Source organism: Varanus komodoensis, unplaced genomic scaffold (genome assembly GCF_004798865.1).
Source record: "Varanus komodoensis strain SLA01 unplaced genomic scaffold, ASM479886v1 scaffold35, whole genome shotgun sequence".
Taxonomy (NCBI): Eukaryota; Metazoa; Chordata; class Lepidosauria; order Squamata; family Varanidae; genus Varanus; species Varanus komodoensis.
The window spans coordinates 4,624,702-4,646,828 of NW_025335856.1; the positions used below are offsets into that span (position 1 = coordinate 4,624,702).

Sequence of the window (22,127 nt, forward strand, 5' to 3'; positions counted from 1 at the left end):
TGGACTCCTCCTCCTATCCACCATAGTCAGTATGGTCAGTGGGTGGGGCTGATGAGAGTTGTAATCCGGCAGCATTTGGAGGGCCTCAAGCTCTCTGCCCACGAACACCTGAAGTGGGAGCATCGCTTTGCGACTGACCAACACCCTCCCTCATTCCTGTTGAGTCCAAGCTCAACAGGAGCAAGTTTTCTCGTGTATTTGAGCTTGGCTACCTCATCACTCCAGCCTTTCCTTGAAAACTTTCTCAAAACAGGGAGGCTTCAAGCCTGAGGGCTGAATCCAGTTTCGCAGAAGCTCTCAGGATGGGCAGGGCCAAAGGCCAAGCAGTGGGGCAAGATACCAACATACTGTACTTAAAGCTTTTACTGCCAGTAGCTAAACCTCAGCAGAGGCATTTCAACCCTTAAGGCTGGAGGGAAGAACACCCAGCCCTGGAAACCACCCTACCATGAGCTCTCGGGGGAGAGCTCTCAGCAAGAACCCAAGTGGGCCAGATTGGGATCTGAGGCAGGCCCCCTTCAGCCTCAGGTCTGAGGTGCTGTGCCTCCAGAGAGGTTCCATGCTCCCATCAATTGCAACATACACACCCCACACCCAGAAATTTGCAAGTCACAGAGTCATTCAAAAAAGCAGACAAGGCCATGGCTTTCACTGCTGCCCCTCCACCAAGTTAAGAGTCTCCTGTGTTTGCTTTTTAAAATACCAGCCCAGATAGGAATCCTATTAATCTAATCTTATCTTTCCCCATGCAACTTTCTAACGAGCCAGCTCCCTTGGAAATGCCATGCAGTAAAAAAGATACAATGGCTGATCGCAATTTCCCTGTCTCCTGAATTATGGATTTAAGATGCATTGCAGGGCTCATCCATTCTCCTATTCCTAGGTAACGCTTGTGTGAATCTCCCTGTAACTCTATTTGAGCAATCGCCGTGGTCCCACAGGAATGGAACTGCAGAGAGATTATATAGCATTAACGGTTTAGAAATTTAATGAAGCTCCTTTCCTCCCCTGAGATCTTTTCCACTGTGGACAAATATATTTTCCGTCAGCAGTCTGCACACTTTAGGGATTGAATCATGGTTTGGTTTTGGCAAATCTGTCAGGCATCCTATTTTATATGTCTTTGTCTGAAGACATCCTCAGTTTCAGGGCTGCGGAGCTTCAAATCCAGGAGCCAGCATGGGGGTAGGCAAAAATTTGCAGGTGATAGAAACATAGAAACAGAGCAAGTCAGAAGGGACCTCCTGGGCCATCTAGTCTGACCCTGGCTCCAGCCACCTCTGCTCATGACATGCCTACCATGTGCATGTCCAGCCTGTCCTTGAACACCCACACCACTGGGGCTTCAAGCGCCCATCTGGCAATTTGAAAACCTTTCCTGGGCACCCCACAGAATGGCTAGCATGGGCTTACAAGTCACTGGCCTGAAGGCCTGACCGCAAGGCAGAAGCGATCCGCAGGATATTGCACAGGCTCTTGGAACCCCCAGTGTTCAGCTGCTGCAGGTTGCTGCTGCACAGCCATTCCAGGTGCTTCTAATAAAGTGTGTTAATTAAAGAGTGCGAAGGGAGGCACTTCACTGAGCACTGAAAAAGACATCTGGGTTGCAGATGGGAGCTGACAGACATCACCCAGTTTTCTCCCTGGTCTGCAGCGCCTTGAGAGCCCTGCACTGGGATTCTTTAAGAATCCTTTTATTTGCAGCAGCATGATCACAACAAAAGAATAAAGCAAAATCGAACAAGCCAAGAAGAAGAGGAAGGAAGAAAAAAAAGAATTCATTTAATGAAACATGTCACTCTACATTAATCAGGACAGTAATATCTCCCTTGGTACAGGAGAAGGAATAAAGAGAGAGAAGGAAACAGAAAAAGCAGAAGAAAAAAGGATTAGCATTTCCATTTCAAATATATATGTTAATATAAGTTATCCATATATCTAGAAAACACCTCAATGACTTTGGCAGTTGCAAGCAATTTGCTCAAATGTGGGGTGGGTGGTGTGTTTTTCCTTCCAAGCTTGGAGAACAGGTCTCTCTGCAACTGAAAATGTTCTTGGGTTCCACCGTTGCTGTTCACCTGTCCATCTCCACACCTCCAGATGGTCTGCAAAGACAACCTGACATCTGGCTTGCTACAGATGCAAAATTGCAAGTTTCATTGAGACTTAAACACTACTATGTCCAAATACCTGGTGGCTAAAGGCCACTGTCCATTTACCGCAAATCACCCAGAAGATCTTGGTCTGCTTTCTGCCCCCTGCTGGACTAAGGAGCTTCAGATTTCAAGGCCAGCTTGTTGACTCAGGCTTAAACTGGACAGGCTGGAACTAGTGAAGCTAACAAAGCCCTCCAGTCGTTGTGGGAACTCTATTGCCCCCGCTTCTCCACCATCAGTGCTCCAGTGTCAGTACTGGCAAAATGCATGGATGGTGGGAGTCGGTCTGGGCAGGATTCGGATCCCCAGAGGCCCAATCCTTTCACTCCCCCAGTGTGCTCTTAGGATGGTGGTCGGGGGGAATACGCCACCCCTAGAGCTGGTGGACTTATTTCCCCCTTAACCACCCCCATGCTCACCAGCTTCCACTGCTTCAGCACCATTTGTCCACTGTGGATTCTCGCCCCTTCTTTGGAGGGCTCTGGGAATGGCATGCTGAGATGCAGCATTCCGAAAACAATTATGGCGTTCCCAGCCTGGTTGGAGTACTGATAGCTGCCCAGGGGTGGGGCTTGCCCATTCATAAAGTGGTTGCCATGGTGAGTGAGGCTGGCCACGAATCACAGAAGCCAAATCATTCCGAAGGAAAGAGAAGTCCTTTGCCCAAGGATCGAGCTACAAGGTGGGAGTCTGAGTTCCAAACCTGCCCTTGAACCCAAAGAAAGAAGGCCCTGAAGGGCAGGACTGAACCTCACAGCTTGCTTGCTTCCTGGGAGTTTGTTTGCTTGCATGTTTTAATTGAAACAAATCCTCCAAAACAAAATAAGATCCAGGAGCAGCAGGAAGCCAGGAGGTGCCTGGAGAAATATCCGCAGACACATTCAGGCCCTTGAGCAGCGCAATGGAGACCCCTGGAGTTATTGTACACTTTGAATGGTTTTATCCTTCTCATGGAGTCACTACGGTGACGGTGATGTTGAATAGTATTGCTGCTGGTAGTCATGCTATATAGGGTACGTTTTACCAGGTTTACATTCAGTAGCGCTGTAACTATTGTAAAACATTCTTGCTCCAAAATTATGCTGCTTGATGTTTAATTACTGCTAATTCAGGCTGCAGGAAAATGAGCCTAGCCAAGCAATCGCAAATTAATGCCCCTTGAGCTGCAAACATACCTCCCCCATTGTTATTAGAATTCACTTGCAGCACCAGCGATAGCAGATTTGAGATATAATTCATGCGGCACAGGCTCAGCCATTCGTGATCTGCTTTCGCTGCTATTTAGTTGTGGTCAATGCACGGAGAGCTGCACGTGCTTCCGTTCCTCCCCCCCCCCCACACACACACACACTAGTGAGCTTAGATCCCACTGAGTTCTTGGACATTTCGCGATTGGGTGTTCTGTTAGTTGTGAAGAATTGGGGCAGGAGTGTGGGAAGCAGTAGAAAGAGAAGGGGGAAGGGAAGGGTGAGGGGTAGGAGTGCTCCTCCTACCCATGACAGCAGGCTTCTGATCCAGAAGGACCTCTGCACTTAACTCCAGAATAAGAGAGAAAGAAAAGGGCTTGGTCAAAGAGAGACTCTTTCTAATGTCCTCAAAGAGAAGGTTCCATAGTTCCAGTTTGATCGATGAACCACATAAGCCCCCTTTCTAGCCATTGCTGTCTACCTTCTGCAAGGGCAGGGTGGACAGCCAAACCTGGTATCTGTGCCACTTGGGTCCACATGTCATTTCCATGGCGACACGGAGTTTCCAGACTCAAAAAAAGCAGCTGTTGGGCATTTTATTCCAATATGGCCTGATTTTCATGAGGTATTCTGAACGCTACAAGGCTAACCTTCTGCTTTGTTTTGCTTTTAGGGCAGTTCTTACGACAAGGAGAGATATTCTGGGAAAGCGCAAACTGCTCCACCAAATGCCGTTGCCTGGATTTCAACAATGAGATCTTCTGCCAGGAGGTGTTCTGCGGTCCCTATGAGATCTGTGAGCTGAAGGAGAAGTTCTACCAATGTCTGCCGGTGGAGAGCAGCACTTGTGTGGTGTTTGGGGACCCACATTATCACACCTTCGACGGCTTTCTCTTCCACTTCCAGGGTTCCTGCTCCTACCTTCTTGCCCGGCAGTGCTGGCCCGAATCCAACCTGCCGTTCTTCAGTGTGGAAGCCAAGAACGAAAACCGGGGTGCTTCTTCTGTCTCCTGGCTGAAGGATATCTCCATTGAAGTTTATTCACACAAGATAATCATCCCCAAAGGCAGCTTTGGGAAAATTATGGTGAGATTTGATGACTCACTGACTCGTGAGGAAATTTAAGGGAACTTCAATCATTCAGCACTCAGGTTTAATGGCTTAGGATCTGGCTACCTAAGGAGTGCCCCCTCCTGCCCATACATGGAGATCCACCAGGGGTGCTATAGTCTTTTGGCTATTATCTTGCCAACCACGGTCCACCTTTCTGGGCCTTGTAATGGCACCCCTGCTACAAAATTTTCACTTTCTTGAGCTTAAATCAAAGGGCTGAGCTGAAAAGGGGTATTTTCACAACCATTTTGAGCTGCAAGTCAAAGGTAAGCCTTTACTCCTTTCGATGGTGCAGGTTGTTTCTCTGCCTCAGGAGGAGGCCTTCATTCTCTGCCGAACCCATCCTCTGTGAGAACAGAACGGCTTCCACCAGGGACTGGGACATTGCTATTACGCCCCTGAAAGTCTATCCTACCAACCGCCCTGCTTCTCTCAGCTTCCCCAGCCAGGGGGCCTCAGGCTCTCTGCCCAATGGACGAGGTGAGGCCAGAATCTCCAGGCCTGGGCGCTGTGTGTGGGAGGCCTTCACGCTCTTGTTCGTAGAGGCAGTAGAGAGCTTCGTCATGAATACCGTAAATAAATATATTGTGGATCCACCCTTCATTTTTCTTCTTTTTAAAAAGGTGTTTTGTACCCATTCCACAGATAGATGACTTGGTCATGTCTCTCCCTGTCTTCCTGGAACTGGGGGCGATAAAGATCTATCAGAGCGGCTTGTCGACGGCCGTAGAAACCGACTTCGGCCTTCTGGTGACGTACGACGGAGAGCATTACGCTGCCATCTCGGTCCCGGGCTCCTACATCAACGCCACATGTGGGCTCTGTGGAAACTACAACAAGAACCCCGAGGATGACGTGCTGCGGTCGGATGGAAGAATGGCCACCTCGGTGCTGGACCTGGGGGAGAGCTGGCGGGTCTACCACCCCGAGTGGAAGTGCTCCCCGGGCTGCTTGGACAACTGCAGCCTCTGCGACATGGCGATGGAAGCTCTCTACTTTGGTCCTGAGCACTGCGGCTTCATCAACAAGACCAGAGGCCCCCTGTGGGAGTGCGGGGCCATTGTCGACCCCACCGCCTTTGTCCACAGCTGCGTGTACGACTTGTGCAGCATCCGAGATAACGGCACCGGAGGACTCTGCCAAGCCATTCAGGCATACGCCTTGGTTTGCCAAGCCCTTGGGATCCCGATCGGAGACTGGCGAATGCAGGCAGGGTGCGGTAAGTGCAAAGGCGTTGCAGAGATGAGACTGTTCACTCTGCATCTCTTCCAGAAACGCTCCTCGAGGAGGGAGGGGTGGTCTACATTCCCTGATAGAAGCTTTCCAAAGGCACATGTCTGGCTGTTGGCTGCATGCGAAGGGATGCGCTCCGGCAGAGGAGCCAGTTAGGGACACCAGCAGGCATCCCAGAACTCACAGCATCATCATTAATTATCATTAAATCATGCCCTGATTTTCTCCTCTTGCAAGGAACCGAGGCGACTTGCAGCGTTCTCCTCCACTGCATGCTTATCCTCGCAACAACCCTGTGAGGCAGGTGAGCTTGGGAAGCTGTGCCTGGCCCAAATCACCCAGCAGGCTCCACGGCTGCTTGAACCCGGCTCTCCCAGGTCCCAGGCCAACATTTTCACTGCCACACCACACTGGATCTCCAGCTCAGGCTACTGTGCTGTATCAAAAGAATCCTAACCCATGTAAAGCGGGGCCAGTGACTTCCTTCTTTATAAGGCACTAAGTCCGGGGGCAATGCTAAAGAATATGGTCTGTCTGCCCTTTGCAGCCGCCGTGGTGCAGTGTCCGGAATTCAGCCACTACGCCGTGTGCACCAGCAGCTGCCCAGCCACCTGCTCCGACCTCACGGCCCCCTCGGCCTGTACCGCCCCGTGCACCGAGGGCTGCGAGTGCGATGAAGGCTACGTGCTCAGCACGGACCTCTGCGTCCCAGTCCACCAGTGCGGCTGCGACGTGGACGGGCGATACCACGCCGTCGGGGAAGCCTTTTGGGCCTCGCCAGACTGCACGGTGCAGTGCTGGTGCGAGGACGGAGGGGAGGCCAGCTGCTTCAACTCCACCTGCCAGGAAGGGGAGGTCTGTGCCGTGGAGAACGGCTACCAAGGCTGCTACCCCAAGCGGGAGACGCTGTGCCTGGTGTCGCAGGACCAAGTGCTGCAGACGTTCGACGGGGCCACGTTTGGGTACCCCCTGGACAACTCCTACACGCTGGTCAAAACCTGCCCAGACAGACCCAGCTACCTGGAGGTGGACATCAGCAAAAAGAAGCTGGAGCCGAACCCCGACTTGCTGCGGACGTTGCGGATCCAGGTTGCCAGCCAAGAGGTCAAGATCGGAGGGATGGACAGCTCAGAGATCAAGGTGGGGAGGATTCCCGTGGGACACAAGGGGGAAGGGATACTTGGGGCAGGAGAGGGGAGAAGCGAAGGCAAGGGGAAAGAGGTGCGCACAGCATCCCTGCTGGGGCATATCGCAGGGACGTGGAGCTGCTTGCAGCATCCCTCAGTGGAATGGGCTGCAGGGGCTCTGCTCCGGTGGTAGGAAGGGCAGAAGGTGTGGGGCCAAGTGACCAGACACAGCAGCATTTCAGCTTGAGACTCTTACTATTCCGCTCTGTTGAGGCTCATTTTTACTCTTTCTTGAGAGAGTCTGTTTATATCCCCCTCACCTTCTGAGCCGGGGTTCCAACACAGCCCTCAGGTGCTAAGCAGAGCTAAGAGCTGAGGAAAAGTCTGTTCTACCCCAATGCACCACCCATTTCTGAGTCTCTCTAAGTCAAAAGCACTTCAGGGAAGTGAGTCTTGATTCTCTTCTTAATCCTGGTGAGACAAAGGTCAGCAGTGACAGGTACTGGACCATCCCATTAGCTCCTGCCCCTCTTGCCCAGATAAGCTTTTATCAGGCAATTGTAATGCCAGTGATGGAAGACCCAAAAAGAGTTTAGATGAGTGATCAAACAGTCTCCGTTTGATTCTGTGTTGCTGACAACTGAATTAATCATGTGTCTCTTGCAGGCAGGAAATTTGCTTGCTTGGTTTTTAATTTTTTTTTTAAATCAAAGCCAGATCTTTTGATGGAGGGGAAGCTTCTCCTACAGAGTTGTTTACATAGGGGAGCTTTGATTCCACTACCCTACACCTTAGAGCAAAACTAGCTGTTAGTTGCATTCAAGAAATTAAAATGCATGCTTCGTTATGTAAATAGCAAGTGTGGGGAAAGATGAGCAACCTTTGGAAAGAGGGATGAGCAAAAATGGGGTGCGGGGGGAGATTTGCTCAGATTGTGGCAGGAAGGAGCTGAGTCCGCCCCCCCTCCACACACACACACACACACACACACCTTTCCAAGTCATCTTGTTTCTGGCACCACAAGAAAATGTCCATCTTATGTAATTGCATTCATCCAATTCATGTCTTGTCTAATTTGTTCCTTGCTCTTCATCAATTCAAAATTGCCAAGGAGTGTCGTCTTTTGAAACAATTGCAGCATAATAGTCTGTTGCTGCTGTTTGAGGACATTGTTCCTGGTAAAGCTGCACACTCACTGCTTTTCCAGGGATATGTGAGAATGTCGTTTTGGTTCAAAAATCATCCAACCCTGCCCCAAACTTGACCTGCAGCACATTTTGTTAAAGGCACACACATTCCCAAGTTTGAGATAGCATTACTTAAAAATACAGTTTTTTGGAAAAGTGCACTTTACGATGCACACTTTCTCACAACAGATGTGCATTTTCATGCTTTAGCCAATGGGGGGGTTGCACATTTTACTCTTTTGAAATGCACCCATTTCCCATCTGAACAAATAAGGAATGAGAGCCAGGACAGGAATGTGATGAGTTTGAAAAGTCAGGCATCCGTGACTACCACTTTGGCTTGGACCCCTTTGATGATGACAGACCCCATACAATTAGGCTATATGCTGGTTGAGGTTTGTATCCCGGTCAGGATCCTGCACGAAGACTGCCACCTGGCTGTTGGAACTGCTTTAACAATAGTTAGCAATTTCCAAGCACTTTTCATAGCTAACAGCACTTCTGAACGTCTCTAGTGTTATTTAATTGCATGTACAGACATGACTAATGTGTGACCGAAAGCAGAGGAGAGACCTTTTTCAATCAAATGTACTTTCTAGTTAATCTTGTGGTGACATTTTATGAAGACATCTTGCTAAAATGCTGATTGTATGAGCTCATTTTTAACAGTTGCATCCCCTCCCCAGTGCTTCTGGTGTGGGCTGCTTTCAGTAAAAGCGTATTTGCGCTGTCTGCTCACAGATCAATATATCGCACAGACATCCATCAAGTGCTTCTAACCCGTCCTATTTCTGCTGTGACTATCCCAGCTTTTGCATTTGCTTGAATAGTAGAGGAGTGAAAATCTGAATGATTGCCTTGGGACACCTGCAGGAGCAAATTACTTGCCTCAGTTTAAGACAAAATCAGACAGGTCAATGAAAAGCGCCATGGCATTTCCTTGTGACAATGTGTTGTTTTATTAAACCAATCTCCCATTTGAGGATTTGTCAAATTCAGAGAGGAAACTCTATCAGTGGCTTTAATATATGGAGCTTCTACATTCAGAGATAAAATGGGGTGTCCAGAAGCAGCTTCTTAAGGGACAAAACAGCAAATCAGGATGGCGAGAGAGACCCGTGGGCACCAAGAGAGGAGACTGTGGGTGCACACAGCACACTGGAGACCCAAACGCAGGATGATTGGAGGAGTCGTGGCATGGCTGGTCCTGACTTCTTGGCAAGGGCCTCCTGAGACATCACCTGTACCTGTTGGTGGTTCTTGGTGCCATCAAGAACAGACTGTGAGCAAATGGGCAGCATTGGCCTGGTCGGCCTTCTTGGCGCCCTGTCACAAATAAACCCCCAACCCGACTATTCTGTGATTCCGTGATTCTATGCATGTGTGTCAACAAGTATGTCATACAGACACGTGCATGAACGAGTCAGGAGTGGCTGCGCCTCCCTCGTGAATAGATTTTCAGTGGCATTCCACAGCACAATGTGTGAAAGGTCTCTGGACCAAACAGAAAGGTTCGTTCTTGTTTTTCGACTGTATTCTGTCTTTTCCCTCCAGGGAATCCCAGGCAGCCTACAGAATCCCATCTCTATTCTATCCTCACAACAACCCTGTGAGGTAGGCTAGGCTGAGAGCCAGTGACTGGCCCATGGTCACCCAGCGAGCTTCCTGGCTGAGTGAGCATCTGGGTCTGGGTCTCCCCCACTCCCAGTTCAACTCTCTCACCAGTATGCCACACTGGAATGTTGACCCCCAACTTGTCCAAGATCCTGTATCACAAGGACATTCAATCTCCCTCTGCTTTCAGTGGGTCTTCAGGCAACACATGTCTAGGCATTTGCTTTGTGCCCTGAATATGCCATATCTTCATTTCTTCCCCACCGGCCCTCCATTTCCCACTTCTCTTAACCCTTGTGAGCCAAAAGAAGATGGCTAACTCGTCAGCGCCCGTGGCTCTTCTCGTCAACCGCCCTCTTCATTCATTCATGCACAGTCTTCCATTTGCAGGTAAATGGATATGAAACAGAACTGCCGTATTTCCACCCCTCTGGCCACCTGGAAGTCTACAGAAGTAAAAACGGGACTGTGGTTGAGTCCGAAGGGCTCGTGCACATCCAGTATTCGGATGCCGGCAGGTTGGAGATACGTCTCTCCACAGCCTACTTCAACTGTACCGGGGGCCTGTGTGGCTTTTTCAATGGCAACAGTAGTGATGAATTCTGCTTCCTGAATGGGAAATGCACAGACAACCTGGTGGTCTTCTTGGAGAGCTGGACGACCTTTAACGAGATTTGCAACGGGGAGTGTGGCAACCTGCTGAAGGCCTGCAACAACGACTCGGAGCTCCTGAAGGATTACCGCAGCCGCTTGAAGTGTGGCGTCATCAACGATCCCACCAACAGCTCTTTCCTGGAGTGCCACTCCGTGGTGAACGTGTCCGCCTACTACCGGACCTGCCTCTTCCGCCTGTGCCAGAGCGGAGGGAACCAGTCCGAGCTCTGTGACTCGGTGGCTCGCTACGCCAGCGCCTGCAAGAACGCCGAAGTAGAGATTGGGCAGTGGAGGAGCTTCAACTTTTGCCGTGAGTTGAGCGGTGGATTCAGCTGGGCTGAGCTGGGCGGGAGGCAGCAGAGGGAATTTTGTCTTGGCTGTTGTGTCTTCTTGCAGGAAGCCAGCACTGTATAGTTCTTGGGCCATGCGCAGCTTAAGATTTCAGCCCTACCTTCTCAACATCTGCCACTTCCTAGGCCTTATGGGCTATTTAGATCCAGACAGCCAAAAAGGCTCCTGTGTGAACAGGAGGATGTTCACCAGTTGTGGAAGCTCCACTGGCTTTCAGAGGTAGCTTTTACCAGTGTGGATGGATGCTCTGGAAAGTGCTGAAAAGTTTGGCTTAAATTTTCAATATCCTAGGTACAGCCCTCTGATGTATATACCTTGTTCCAGGTGGATTTTCAGATGTGTGCAAGTTGCTTTAGAATGAGAAATATGCTCCAATGCACACTTCCAAAGGGAGATCACTGACTCTCCCCTTTCCCCCTTTCCTGCTCCTCTGCTGATAGATTCTCAATATTCGGTGGCACTTTAGTAATACAGCAGCACATTCAATAGCAATTTTGCATTGCGCTTCTTGACCCAATGTTGAAGATGGGCTGCTGGATCTCCAGAAGCTTCATACCCCGTTCTGTCCCAAAGACTCAGCCTGCCACAGATCACACAAACACATACACACACAGCCTTAAAAAACCCCTCACACACACCTGAGACATCTCATTCCTTTGTAAGGAATCTAGATTAAAATGGGGTTGTGGAAGCATTACCTTTGAGCCTGGGGGATTTCTCTTTTCTTAGCAGCTGTTTTTTCCTCTTCCTTTTTTTGGCCTCCAGATGTACTTCCCTAATTAAGTAATTTCATAGACTGCCTTTGAGGAGACATCCGGAGTTTTATTTTGCAATGTTCTTGAATTTCAAGACTTTGACTCGAAGCTGTGACAATGGCAGCTAATTTGAATGAGATGGGGCGGGGGGGGGGAGGTGTCTGGCTTGGCTTTGCTTTGTTTAGCTGTGGTAATATTCCAGCTGCGAGGAATATGAATCCTCTTAATCCAAAGGGAAACCCAGACAGGCCAGGTTGCTAATTCATACGCAGGCACAGAAGGCCTGGCCAAGTTAATGGAAATGAAAGGAAGCAGAATCAGAGATGAGGCCTGCCATTACATCATTTTGGAGCTGGGCCCAGAGGCAGACGCCAATGCCAGCCCACCCCAGGAGGGGAGAGTGTTGCTGTTCCACCTCCGTAATCCTCCCATTGTCCTTCCACCTTCCCTGGCGGTGTTGAGGATCTGCTAGGATTCCAAGGTTGCTCATGCTGCTGTGGAAGTTTCCTTGCTATCAGAAAACCTCAAGGCCACCCCCTGGTCTGTGGTCAGCAAAGAACCCCTCTGACCCCTGAGCAGCTGCCCTGCCTTCCACAGAAGTTGTGTAGTGCCTGGGCTTTTCCATAGCTGTCTTTTTCTTTTCTTTTTGGTCCATCCCACCTCAGACCTGCCACAAAATGTTGCCTGTCCTGGAACTGCAACAAAATGTTCCCGTGTGTGGGGCTTCTGTTCAGCCTGAGGGCTGAGTCCCATTTCAGAGAACCCCTTGAGACCCACCTTCTGGCAGTGGGAGTGGCTGAAGGCAAAATGGGCCGGGCCAAGAATACTGACCGGGGTGGTTTGACATTGCAAACAGTCAGCGAGTCTTAGGAGAGGCTTTTCAGCTCTTTACAATGCAGAAACTCATGAGCAAGCAGGTGGACCAGCGGAAGGGGATGTGAGCACCCAGGGAAACTCAGAGGGCAGGGCTGATCTTCCCCTGGGCCAGACATTCTCCATCCCTGATCTAGATGAAGCTGTGAAATCCGGAGGGGTAATCAGGACCTGAACGTCTGCCTTCCCAGGCCAATGCTGCTTTTCCAGGCTGAGCTATGCCACAGAGCTGAGGTTCAGTGTGGCTGGTGAATCTGGCCTGCGGGGGCCACCACCGCTGGTGATCTGACCTCTCTCTCTCTCTCTCTCTCTCTCTCTGGCTGCAGCTCTGACATGCCCCGAAAACAGCCACTTCGAGGAGTGCATGACCTGCGCAGAGTCCTGCCAAAGCCTGGGTGGGGGTCCCGTGTGCACGGACAGCTGCACGGAGGGCTGCCAGTGCGACGAGGGCTTTGCCTTCTGGGGACCCCGGTGCATCCCCAAGAGTGAGTGCGGCTGCAGCTTCGAGGGGCACCAGCTCTCCACCAACCAGTCTTTCTGGATGGATATCGACTGCCAGTATTTCTGCTACTGCAACGGCTCGGACAACAGCGTCCACTGCGAGAACATTCCGTGCAAGGAGGATGAGTACTGCCTGGAAGAGAATGGCCTTTACTACTGCCAGCCCCGCACCGATGCGTCTTGCATCGTCTCTGGCTACGGACACTACCTGACCTTTGATGGCTTTGCTTTTGATTTTCAGAGCAGCTGTCCCCTGGTGCTTTGCACAACCATCGGCCGCCAAAGGGCCGTGCGCTCAGACACCTTCCCTGAGTTCACAGTCACTGCCAAGAATGAGGATCGGGACCCTTCCCTGGCCATGTGGGTGAAGCAGGTGGAGGTGGAAGTCTTCAATTACAACATCGTCATCCATCGAGCCTACAAACACACCGTGCTGGTAAGCAACCGTGCAGTGATCGATATGGTGGGATAGTCAGTCAACATGCCGTTTCTCCAGTGGGTCAGATCTCTCAGCTGGCTGTCCCTGTCTCTGATTTCCTACTGTATTTGAAGGTCTCTTGTATAGGCATCACTTACGTATGGATATTTACTTAGCTGTATGGTCTGTTCTGTCTGTTCAGTTGCAAAGTTGTGCCCAACCCACCATGACGACATGGACAACATTCCTTCAGGCATTCCTGTGCTCCACCATCCCCCACCCAAGCCCACACCCACCGCCCCAGTGACCCCATCCAGCCACCTCACCCTCTGCCGTCCCTTCTCCTTTTGCCATCAGTCGTTCGCAGCATCGGGCTCTTCTCCAGTCAGTCCTTCCTTCTCATTAGGTGGCCAAAGTATTTGAGCTTCATCTCCAGTATCTGACCTTCTAAAGTCAGGGTTGATTTCCTTTAAGATTGGCTTAAACATCAAGTCATAAAGCTTTATGGTACCTTTATATTAATGTATACATTTGAAATGGAAGTGTTAGTTTCTTCTCCCTTTTTTCCTTTCCTTTTCTTCTGCTTTTGGGTTGTTGTTGTATTTGCAAATTGATGTTCTTAACTTAAAACAAAAATTAAAAGAGCAGTTGCCTTTCACTGCTGGCTGGAAATGAGAGATTTTCCCTCCCAGGAGGGCCAAGGGAATTAACTGGCAGGGGGATCCAGTGAGCTTTTTGCAGGCCACATCACAAGTGCCCAAAGGCCACACGTAGCCTGTGGGGCACGAGGTGTGCAACCCACTGGCCAGGAGTGAAGCCTGCGATGTGGACAGGGGCTTCTGAAGCCTCAAGCAGCCTTCGGGTGCTGTTGGAGCGAATTGTGCGCCCAGAACTCTCCAGGGTGCTGAAATGCCGGCTGAGTCCAGGTCAGGACTATCTCATCCAGTCCCAAAGAAGATGGTTGCTTCTAAGCCGCTCATTTCTATATGAATACTTGGCCTGTCATGCTCGGCACATGAACTGATATAGGTCTTAATAACTCCTGCTTTTGGATGGCCATGCTCCATGTGGATGGATCAATGCACCTAATTTTGACTTGGATTGTGGCTGATGTGTTTGGCTATTATAAATCAGGGTGATATTTCTCACTCCTGGATCAGAAATGGGGAAGCTGTGGGGGGTCCAAATGTTGGTGGACTGCAATTCCAGTCATCCCTTACCATTGGCCCTGCTGGCTGGAGCTGATGGAGGTTGGATTCCAAGAACATCTGGAGGCCTCCAGGGTCCCTCTTCCTGAACAACACATCATCCATCATTTATTTATTGACTACATCACTCTATCTTACAAGCAGCTCTGCAGATTTTTGGCCTGACAACGATCCTACAAGTAAGTCAGGCAGAGAAGTATTGACTTGTCCAGTCCCAGCTTGAGCACAGATCTGAATCTGGCTTCCACATGTCAGTCCATCTTTTCCTGAAGCTTCACCTACCGAAACAGCTGCTGCCTTCTTCAACTGACTTCCATGCCTCTCTTTGCAGGTTAACAACGAGCGCCTTTACCTGCCCTTAAAGTTGAGTCAGGGGAAAGTGAACATCTTTGCCTTTGGTTTCCACATCATCATAGAGACTGACTTTGGGCTGAAGGTGGTGTATGACTGGAAGACATTCCTCTCTGTTTCCATCCCACGGAGTTTACAGAACAATACTTATGGGCTTTGTGGTCGGTATAATAGCAATCCAGATGATGATCTCCACACCTCTGGTGGTGTTCTAGTCTCCAGCATCAATGAGTTTGGCCACAGCTGGGCCAAGAGGGACCCCTTTTGCCAGGTGGGCTGTGGCGACCGCTGCCCAGCCTGTCGTAAAGTGGAAGGATTCTGGAAGCCTCAGCAGCTCTGCAGTTTGATCCCTAGCAAGAGCGGCGTCTTCTCCAAGTGCCACAGTAAGGTCAACCCCACCTTCTTCTACAAGAACTGCTTGTTCGACACATGCATTGATGGGGGCGATGTGCAAACCGCTTGCAGCTGGCTGCAGAACTATGCCAGCACCTGCCAAACCCAGGGGATTGCCATCACGGGCTGGAGGAACTTCACGGTGTGTTGTAAGTGGAGCTTTGGTTTTGGATTTTGGTTTGGGTTGGGAAGGGGCAGGGGCAATTGCATTTCTATCATGGCACATGAAGGGGATTCCTGGCAAATGGCTCCACTTCTTTTTGCTTTGGCTTTTCTGTGAATCTGACCTGCAGATTCCACAGTGGGCCAGCTTATTCTGGACTGCATGGATTCTGCAGACTTGCAAACCAGCCTTTTATTTGTGTGTGTGCATGCCCCAATTCACACTTGTGCCCATGCTAATTCTCTAATGCAGATGAACGACCCCAGATTAGCACATTTTTGCTGATCCACGTGAGCACTAATGAACACTCACACTATTGTGGTCATGCAAACAGCACTCCCGTGATTTAGCACCACTAGAATAACATTCTGCTTACAAATGCCTGGCTTCTTCGAGGAGAACGTGCAAATGGCTCACAAGCCACACGATACGGCAGGCTGGATTTAACACAAGAGCAAGTGCGCAGGGGTAGCTGGCTCACAGGGCTGATGAAGCTTTTGCCCTGGGCATGGTCTGTCGCTACTCCAGAATTCCTGCCCATGGCAATTGTCCTTTGGCCCAATTCGGGGCCCTTTGTGGTCCACTCTGCCAGGGCCGAATCAGCTCAGTTCCCCAGGTAGGGCATCACACTTTTCCTCTGACCTTCATGGTGTCGTTTGAGCCTTGTGTGTTGAGAGACACGCAAGAAGAGCAGATGAAGAGCTCAGGTTCCCTCCATGAGAGAGAGCAGCTATGTGACGCTGAACTTCTCAAGGAGGAGAAGAAGCGAAAAGTGCTGGCGAGAGGCGTTAGAAAGAATGAGAGCCGTGTGCTTCCAGGAGGCAGAGAGGGAGGGAGGCTCAGACTGGAAAGTATGGGATAAAAATGACACAGATAAGAAGAGACAGCAGAGAAGAACAGCTCCACAAATGCCTCAACATGGAAGAGACAAGCATGGGAGTCACAGGAGATTCTCTCTCCTGCCCCCTGCTTCATAAGGAAATGTTCCTGCAGCAGGATGAATTATAGCTTGCTCCTGAAACCTGACAGATATTGAAGCACTCATACAAAAGCTCAGTCTGGCTCTGGCGATGCCCCGAGTTCCCTCCTGCAAACCTGCCATGCCATCGGCAAGCCGGAATGCCCTGGGCCTGGTGCTGCTGAGGTTGAGACGGATGGGTATCCCTGTATCACCAGGAGTGGCCTGCAGGCCAGATTTGGCTACAGCGGAGCAAGTGTGGGGCCATTGTGGAGGAGGCCCTGCAGCTCCAGAGCCGAGGGCGGGCTCTGCACACCGAATGCTCTGCATTCAATCCCCGGGGGAAGGAAGTCAGGCGGAAGGGGCAGGAGAGCCCGAGGCATTAAAGAGCCCAGCTCTGGGCGGAAGGGGCCAACGGCCTGCCATGTGCTTTCTTCAGTGTCCAGAGCACTGGAGTAGGTGGAGCAGGGCTTGCCTCAGTGTGAGGCTATTTCCAAAGCCTCTCTGCTGCCACCTTCTCTGCCTGATGGCAAGAGGTGCATGCGTGTGTGTGTGTGTGTGTAGGGCGGGCAGATTGGGGCATGCACAGCCGACACCAAGGGGGCTCAGGGTGCGGAACAGCCTCAGCTTTTGGACCCCCCCACACACCTGTCCTGCGCCTTTCCTCATGGCTAGGAGTGCGCCCAAGAACCCCCTCCTTCAACCAGGGCTGCTTGACTCTTGTGGACACTTTCCATTTCTGAGATGTTCCGGAGGGAAGGCAAAGGACGGGAGGCAAAATACCAGGAATACCCACACATTCCAAGTGCAGCCAGCAAGGAAAACATGGGAGAAGCAGGTCCACTGTTCAGAATGGGGGCTGGGGAATAGCTCTGAAGCCAGCAAACTGCCAAACCAAGCAGTGGTCAGGGGAAAGGGGCCCGATTCTCCGAGGGATGCTCTGGAGGCTTCATGAAACCAATTCACTCTTGCAGGTGCACACAGGTGTGCTCCAGAAAGCAGTGGGTTAAATCTGCCATTCCAGAGGCAGCCATTTTTTCATTTTTCAAATGCAAATGCAATTTGCTTATATACATGAGGGAAAGGGTATGCATTTGTTCTCAAGGAACCTGCCTCTCCTTGGTCAATAAAATTACAACGCACTGTTCAATTACTCTCCTCCTAAATGAAGATGCAAAAGCTCTTTGGGCAGGCCGACTGTCTGGCAAATCAATTGAAAAGTCATTTTCATCACTAATAAGATTCAAAAGTTAAATCTGGATCATTTTCCATCCACAAATTGATGGACTAAATCAGCCTCGGTCTTGAAATTCTAGGACCCGGTGACAGCCGCCAGAGAAGAAACAGGGAAGGCAAGCTGGGAATTAGCTCCATTTCTGCCCCCTTCCAGTTTGGTTATTTGGAAGGGCTCACTGGAGCCACAGTTTTTCAAATGGATGCAAAGGCTGGAGGCAAGCAGCTAGTTTTTCAGAGCAGCACAAAGGGGGTCTGGCGGAGATTTCGCTGCCCCCAGCTGCACGTGGATTTCTTTGGTCCCGCTGTCGCCTCTGGTCATAGTTTTAGTGGCTGTAGTACAACAGCCTGTTTGGTCAGAGATAATAAAGCAGCTATTTTGCTGAAGGGATATTTTCAAAGAGGAGTCAGGGCAGCAAAAACTCTCCTGGTAGTCGCTGGTCAAATCCCATTACCTCAAACGCTGCTCCTTCATCCCTGAGCTGGACAGAAGTGGGGCAGGAGGATCAGCCAAAGGCCCTCTCTGGAATCTGGATGTGGCCCACAATGGGAAGAAGAAAGGGGGTGTTTGTAGACACACCGGGAACAGAATCTTCTTTCCAGAACAAAGTCCCCTTTCTCCAAAACGCCCCAATCAAGCAGTACTTGCCCCTTCTCTGTTTCTCTGTCTTCCCCGCCCTGGTGCCCTATGGGTGTGCTGCATCACAACTCCCATCAGCCTAGCTGCTTGGCCAAGGCCTGGGGTGATGGGATCTGTAGACCAACCCATTTGGGGGCACTCGACCAGGGCCAGCCATTCGAGTGCCTTCCATCCAGGTCCAATGGCCGGCCTGCTTGGCCCCGGCTGTCCAGCCACCCTTGTTTCCCTGATGCATCATTTGGCCTTGGACTGGAGTTTCCATCCTCCTTCCCACGGGGACACTGCAGGCCCCATGGGGGACTAAGGCTGGACCCTCGGCACTTCTCTTCCTTAGGACTGCCTGGAAAGGTGGGGAGGCGCACCTTCTCTCTAGCAGCCGCAGAGGCATTGATGCTTCAGGCAGAGGGCGGCAGGGACCATCTCCCCGCCCTTCAGGGTCCCCGCAGGCAGCAGGAGTGCTGAGCTATGGAGGTCACGCCTTTTCCTGCTCCTTCCTGGAGGCATCACTGCCAAAAGAGGGCACGTGCCTGAGAACGATGCCCGGCAGCAGTGCCTCTCCCAGATCTCGCTCCTGCTGGGCCTTTGGGTGCTCCCTCCAAGGCAGCAGGAGGCCTGTGCTGTAATCGATTGGTGGGGGGCACTCTGGTGGGGCTGTGCCGCCATGTTAAGTGGCCCTTCCTCTTCTGCCCCAGCGGTGAGCTGCCCCCCAAACAGCCACTACGAGAGCTGCGTGAGCGTCTGCCAGCCCCGCTGTGCCGCCATCCGGCTGAAAAGCGACTGCAACCACTACTGCGTGGAGGGCTGCCAGTGTGACCCAGGCTACGTCCTCAATGGCAAGAGCTGCATCACACCCCACAACTGCGGCTGCTACGCCGACGGCAAATACTACGAGGTGAGGCACCGGCGCGAGGGGGCTGCAGGCATCGCCTGTGCTGCCAGCCCCGGTCGCGGAGGAGGGTTCAGCTAAAGATGCTCGGGCGGCTGGCGTCTTCTGGGGCAGTCCCTGCCTGGCCGCGGTGCCACAGGGCCGGTTCTGCCCGACATGGCATGCAGAGTAAACATTTGGAACAGAGTAAACATCTGCCTTGCCACGGGATGTGACCTTCAGCGTGGCGGGCTGGAAGAGTAACTCTGGCTGAATCTGGCCCCAAGATGCATCCAAACGGCCTCATTGGGAGTGGCCGTAACTGAACTTTTAAATTGTTATTATTTTCATTAAAAAGTAGAATATAGAAACAAGAGAAAGAAAGGCTACCAACGGATCTTGCACAGATATTACATATAATACCGGGTTTGAAAAGTTTAGTAAGAAGCCAGTAATTGTTATCTCTTCTACACTCAGTTAAATTAATTAGCACTTAATGGAAACTCATAGAACAGTTGTTTTAATTTATGCATCTTAATACTAACATTCCACTCCTTTTAAATTAATTTTAAATAACAACAAAACATTTGTATTAAAATTATAACTCACTAATGATATTTTTACAAGCTCTATTTTCATTATTAAGTAAATTATAATAAACTGTCCAGTGGGGTGATTTTTTTTAAATGTGGCTTTCAGGCATTGGAATGGTCAAGTGGTCCTAAAGATTGTGCACATGTGTTTGGGAAAGGCAGGAGAAAAATGTAATTTGCAGGAGGCGGAACCTGGTCCCACATATAAGATTTCTGAAAGAGCAATATGTTCTTTGAGGTATATGCAGCTGATTTTGATGGGTTTCAAAGTTCTCTTTGCCAGCCCAGTTGTCTCTCTGGCCTATGAAATGCTGCTCAATTAACCAGAGGGATCCAGCCATGGAGCTGGTACTGTGTAGAGGGCAGTAGTCCATCTAAGACTCTGCCTGTGGATGGCCTTAAGAATAGGTCATAAAAAGCTAAAATCCAGATCAGTGGATCTTATGTAAGGCATGAAACACAGACTGTTTGAATCTCGCTCTCCCTCCCTCCCTCCCTCCCTCCCTCCCTCCCTCTCAATGAGCTAAGCTTCCCTGTGAAAGCAAGACACAAGTTAAAAGTTAAACTGTACTGAAACTAGTTTTGAATTTACATTATTTCAAATTGAAAGTATTGCGGAGGATTCTTTCCTTTCTCTGGGTTTAAACTTTTATTTAAAAACCTAGTTTAAATATATATTGAGCTTTTTCAATAAGACATTCATTGTGTGCTTGTCCTCCTGTACTCATGGTTGCTGACAGATTCTTTCAGCACTGTTATTACCTTCCAGTTTCATTTCTCTCTGTAAACAGCATGTTTGGTGAGAATTGTTTAGAACAGGCAAAATGAAGTAGTATCGATCACAATGAAAGACGATGCTTTTTCTGCTTGTGTTATTGTACTATATGCTATATAGAGGTTACGTGCCACCTAGAGGTTATGTGGCAGAAAAGAAACACTGTGTTACACTTGGATCCTAGTCCTGTAACAAAATTGAAAGTAGAAACAATGGCTTATCACATGTGGGAAGGAAAGCTTGTTATTTCTGTTACTTGAATTACTATTTTGTAAGGGTCAGGACTAAAAACAGCAGGCAAAGGAAAGGGTACAAAAACAAACCACTGAAATTAATTATTGCTTAAAAGCTCCTGTGTGTTCATAAGCACGCATTTTTAAACCAACAGCTGCTAATTTGAAAAACAGTCTGTAGGTAGCTTTCTTGGTTCTTCATGTTGCTTTCGGAAGAAATTAGGGCTTCTTTGTCTTCATGCCATCCCTGGTGCTGCTCTGGCCAATGGCTGCTGTTCAGTAGCAAGTGTGACACAGGTTGTTTTCAAGGAGTCATTCACATCTATATTCATCCAAGCAGCAAAACAACACTAAACGACCTTGTAGAAAATGGGAACATAGTGCGCAAATTATGGTGTTTTCCTGCTCTAAGCGGCCTGTGGAATTGGATAGTAAATGGCTTCCAAATAAGAAGAAACCAGCTCATGGAGATGGAATGCTTTCTATCTGCTCCCGTCACTGCTTCCGACAGTGTCTTTGCCTTAATAGGTTGATTTTGGAGGATGAAAACACAATGCCCTTGGGGACTCTGTCATGCTTCTTTAAAAGGGCAAATTTTTCCTGCAGATCATTTGTGGGTGCTGCAGGCAACGTTATTTCCTTGCCTCTCCAGTTTTGCTTCACCACCGTTATCCCAAAATATTGAACAATGGCAGCGTATTTGGTGGCGTAGTTTCGTGTGCAATGTAATATTAACAGCTTAATCCACACAATGGAATGACACAAATTCCTGGTAATGGGACTGTGATTTTCAGCTTGCTTTTGGGTGCAGGGTGGAAGTGAGGAGCGGGGAGATGCATTGAAGGGAAAGTGTAATCACTCGGTGGCTTCCTCTGCCTTAAAGCAGAACCTTCTCTGTTCCTTATGCCAGTGCAATGACTGGATCCCAGTGTTTTACTCTCTGCCTGTAACACTGAAAGTTATAAACACAGGCAAAAGAGACTTTGCACTTGCAATTCATGAAGCGGTGCTAATGAAGGGAGAGGGAAGAGGTTGATTGATCAAGGAAAAAGCCTCAAAGGGGGATTTTTAAAAGGACATCTTATTCTATTATAAAGATACTGTGTGTTAGTGTGTGGAATGTCTGTGAAATAGGTGGGAGAATCAGTGGTTTTCCAGTTGGCTTAAATTTTCCAAGAATCCCTTTGAAGCTCATTTCAGCTCATTCCTGGTTTTGGTTTCATCCCATTTTTCAGCTGGATCGAACAGGGAAAAAAGTGCACAATTCTGTGCATATTTTTCCTAACTGCCTCCTCCATTAACTGTGAAAATGCCTATTCTGGGGGGAAGTATGTCATTCAAAGTGTGCCACATACACATTTTGAAACGTTTTCCAGAAAGAACACACCTCAGGCGTGGAGGAGCAGTTTCTGTCTGTATTTAGATTTGTGAGTAGAATTATTTGTATAATCATGTTCCCCTAGAATGTCTACCAGGGACCAGTGGTGCACCATGACAGACCACCATTCTCCCAAGGAAAGAGGCTCTGGTGTCGGCCCATGCCAAC

General features: G+C 49.7%; 1 protein-coding gene across 3 annotated transcripts in view; it reads left to right on the top strand.

Annotated features, from left to right (window-relative positions):
* LOC123028025 (tubulin-specific chaperone cofactor E-like protein) overlaps positions 1-22,127 on the top strand; it is a 94,337-nt gene that overhangs the window by 53,575 nt on the left and 18,635 nt on the right. For all 3 annotated transcript variants that reach the window (XM_044439458.1, XM_044439449.1, XM_044439450.1), the window contains 7 exons: positions 4,017-4,429; positions 5,102-5,675; positions 6,237-6,829; positions 10,008-10,581; positions 12,577-13,187; positions 14,709-15,270; positions 18,808-19,007. In XM_044439458.1, the coding sequence (XP_044295393.1) occupies positions 4,017-4,429; positions 5,102-5,675; positions 6,237-6,829; positions 10,008-10,581; positions 12,577-13,187; positions 14,709-15,270; positions 18,808-19,007 (3,527 nt within the window). The remainder of the gene's footprint in view (positions 1-4,016; positions 4,430-5,101; positions 5,676-6,236; positions 6,830-10,007; positions 10,582-12,576; positions 13,188-14,708; positions 15,271-18,807; positions 19,008-22,127) is intronic.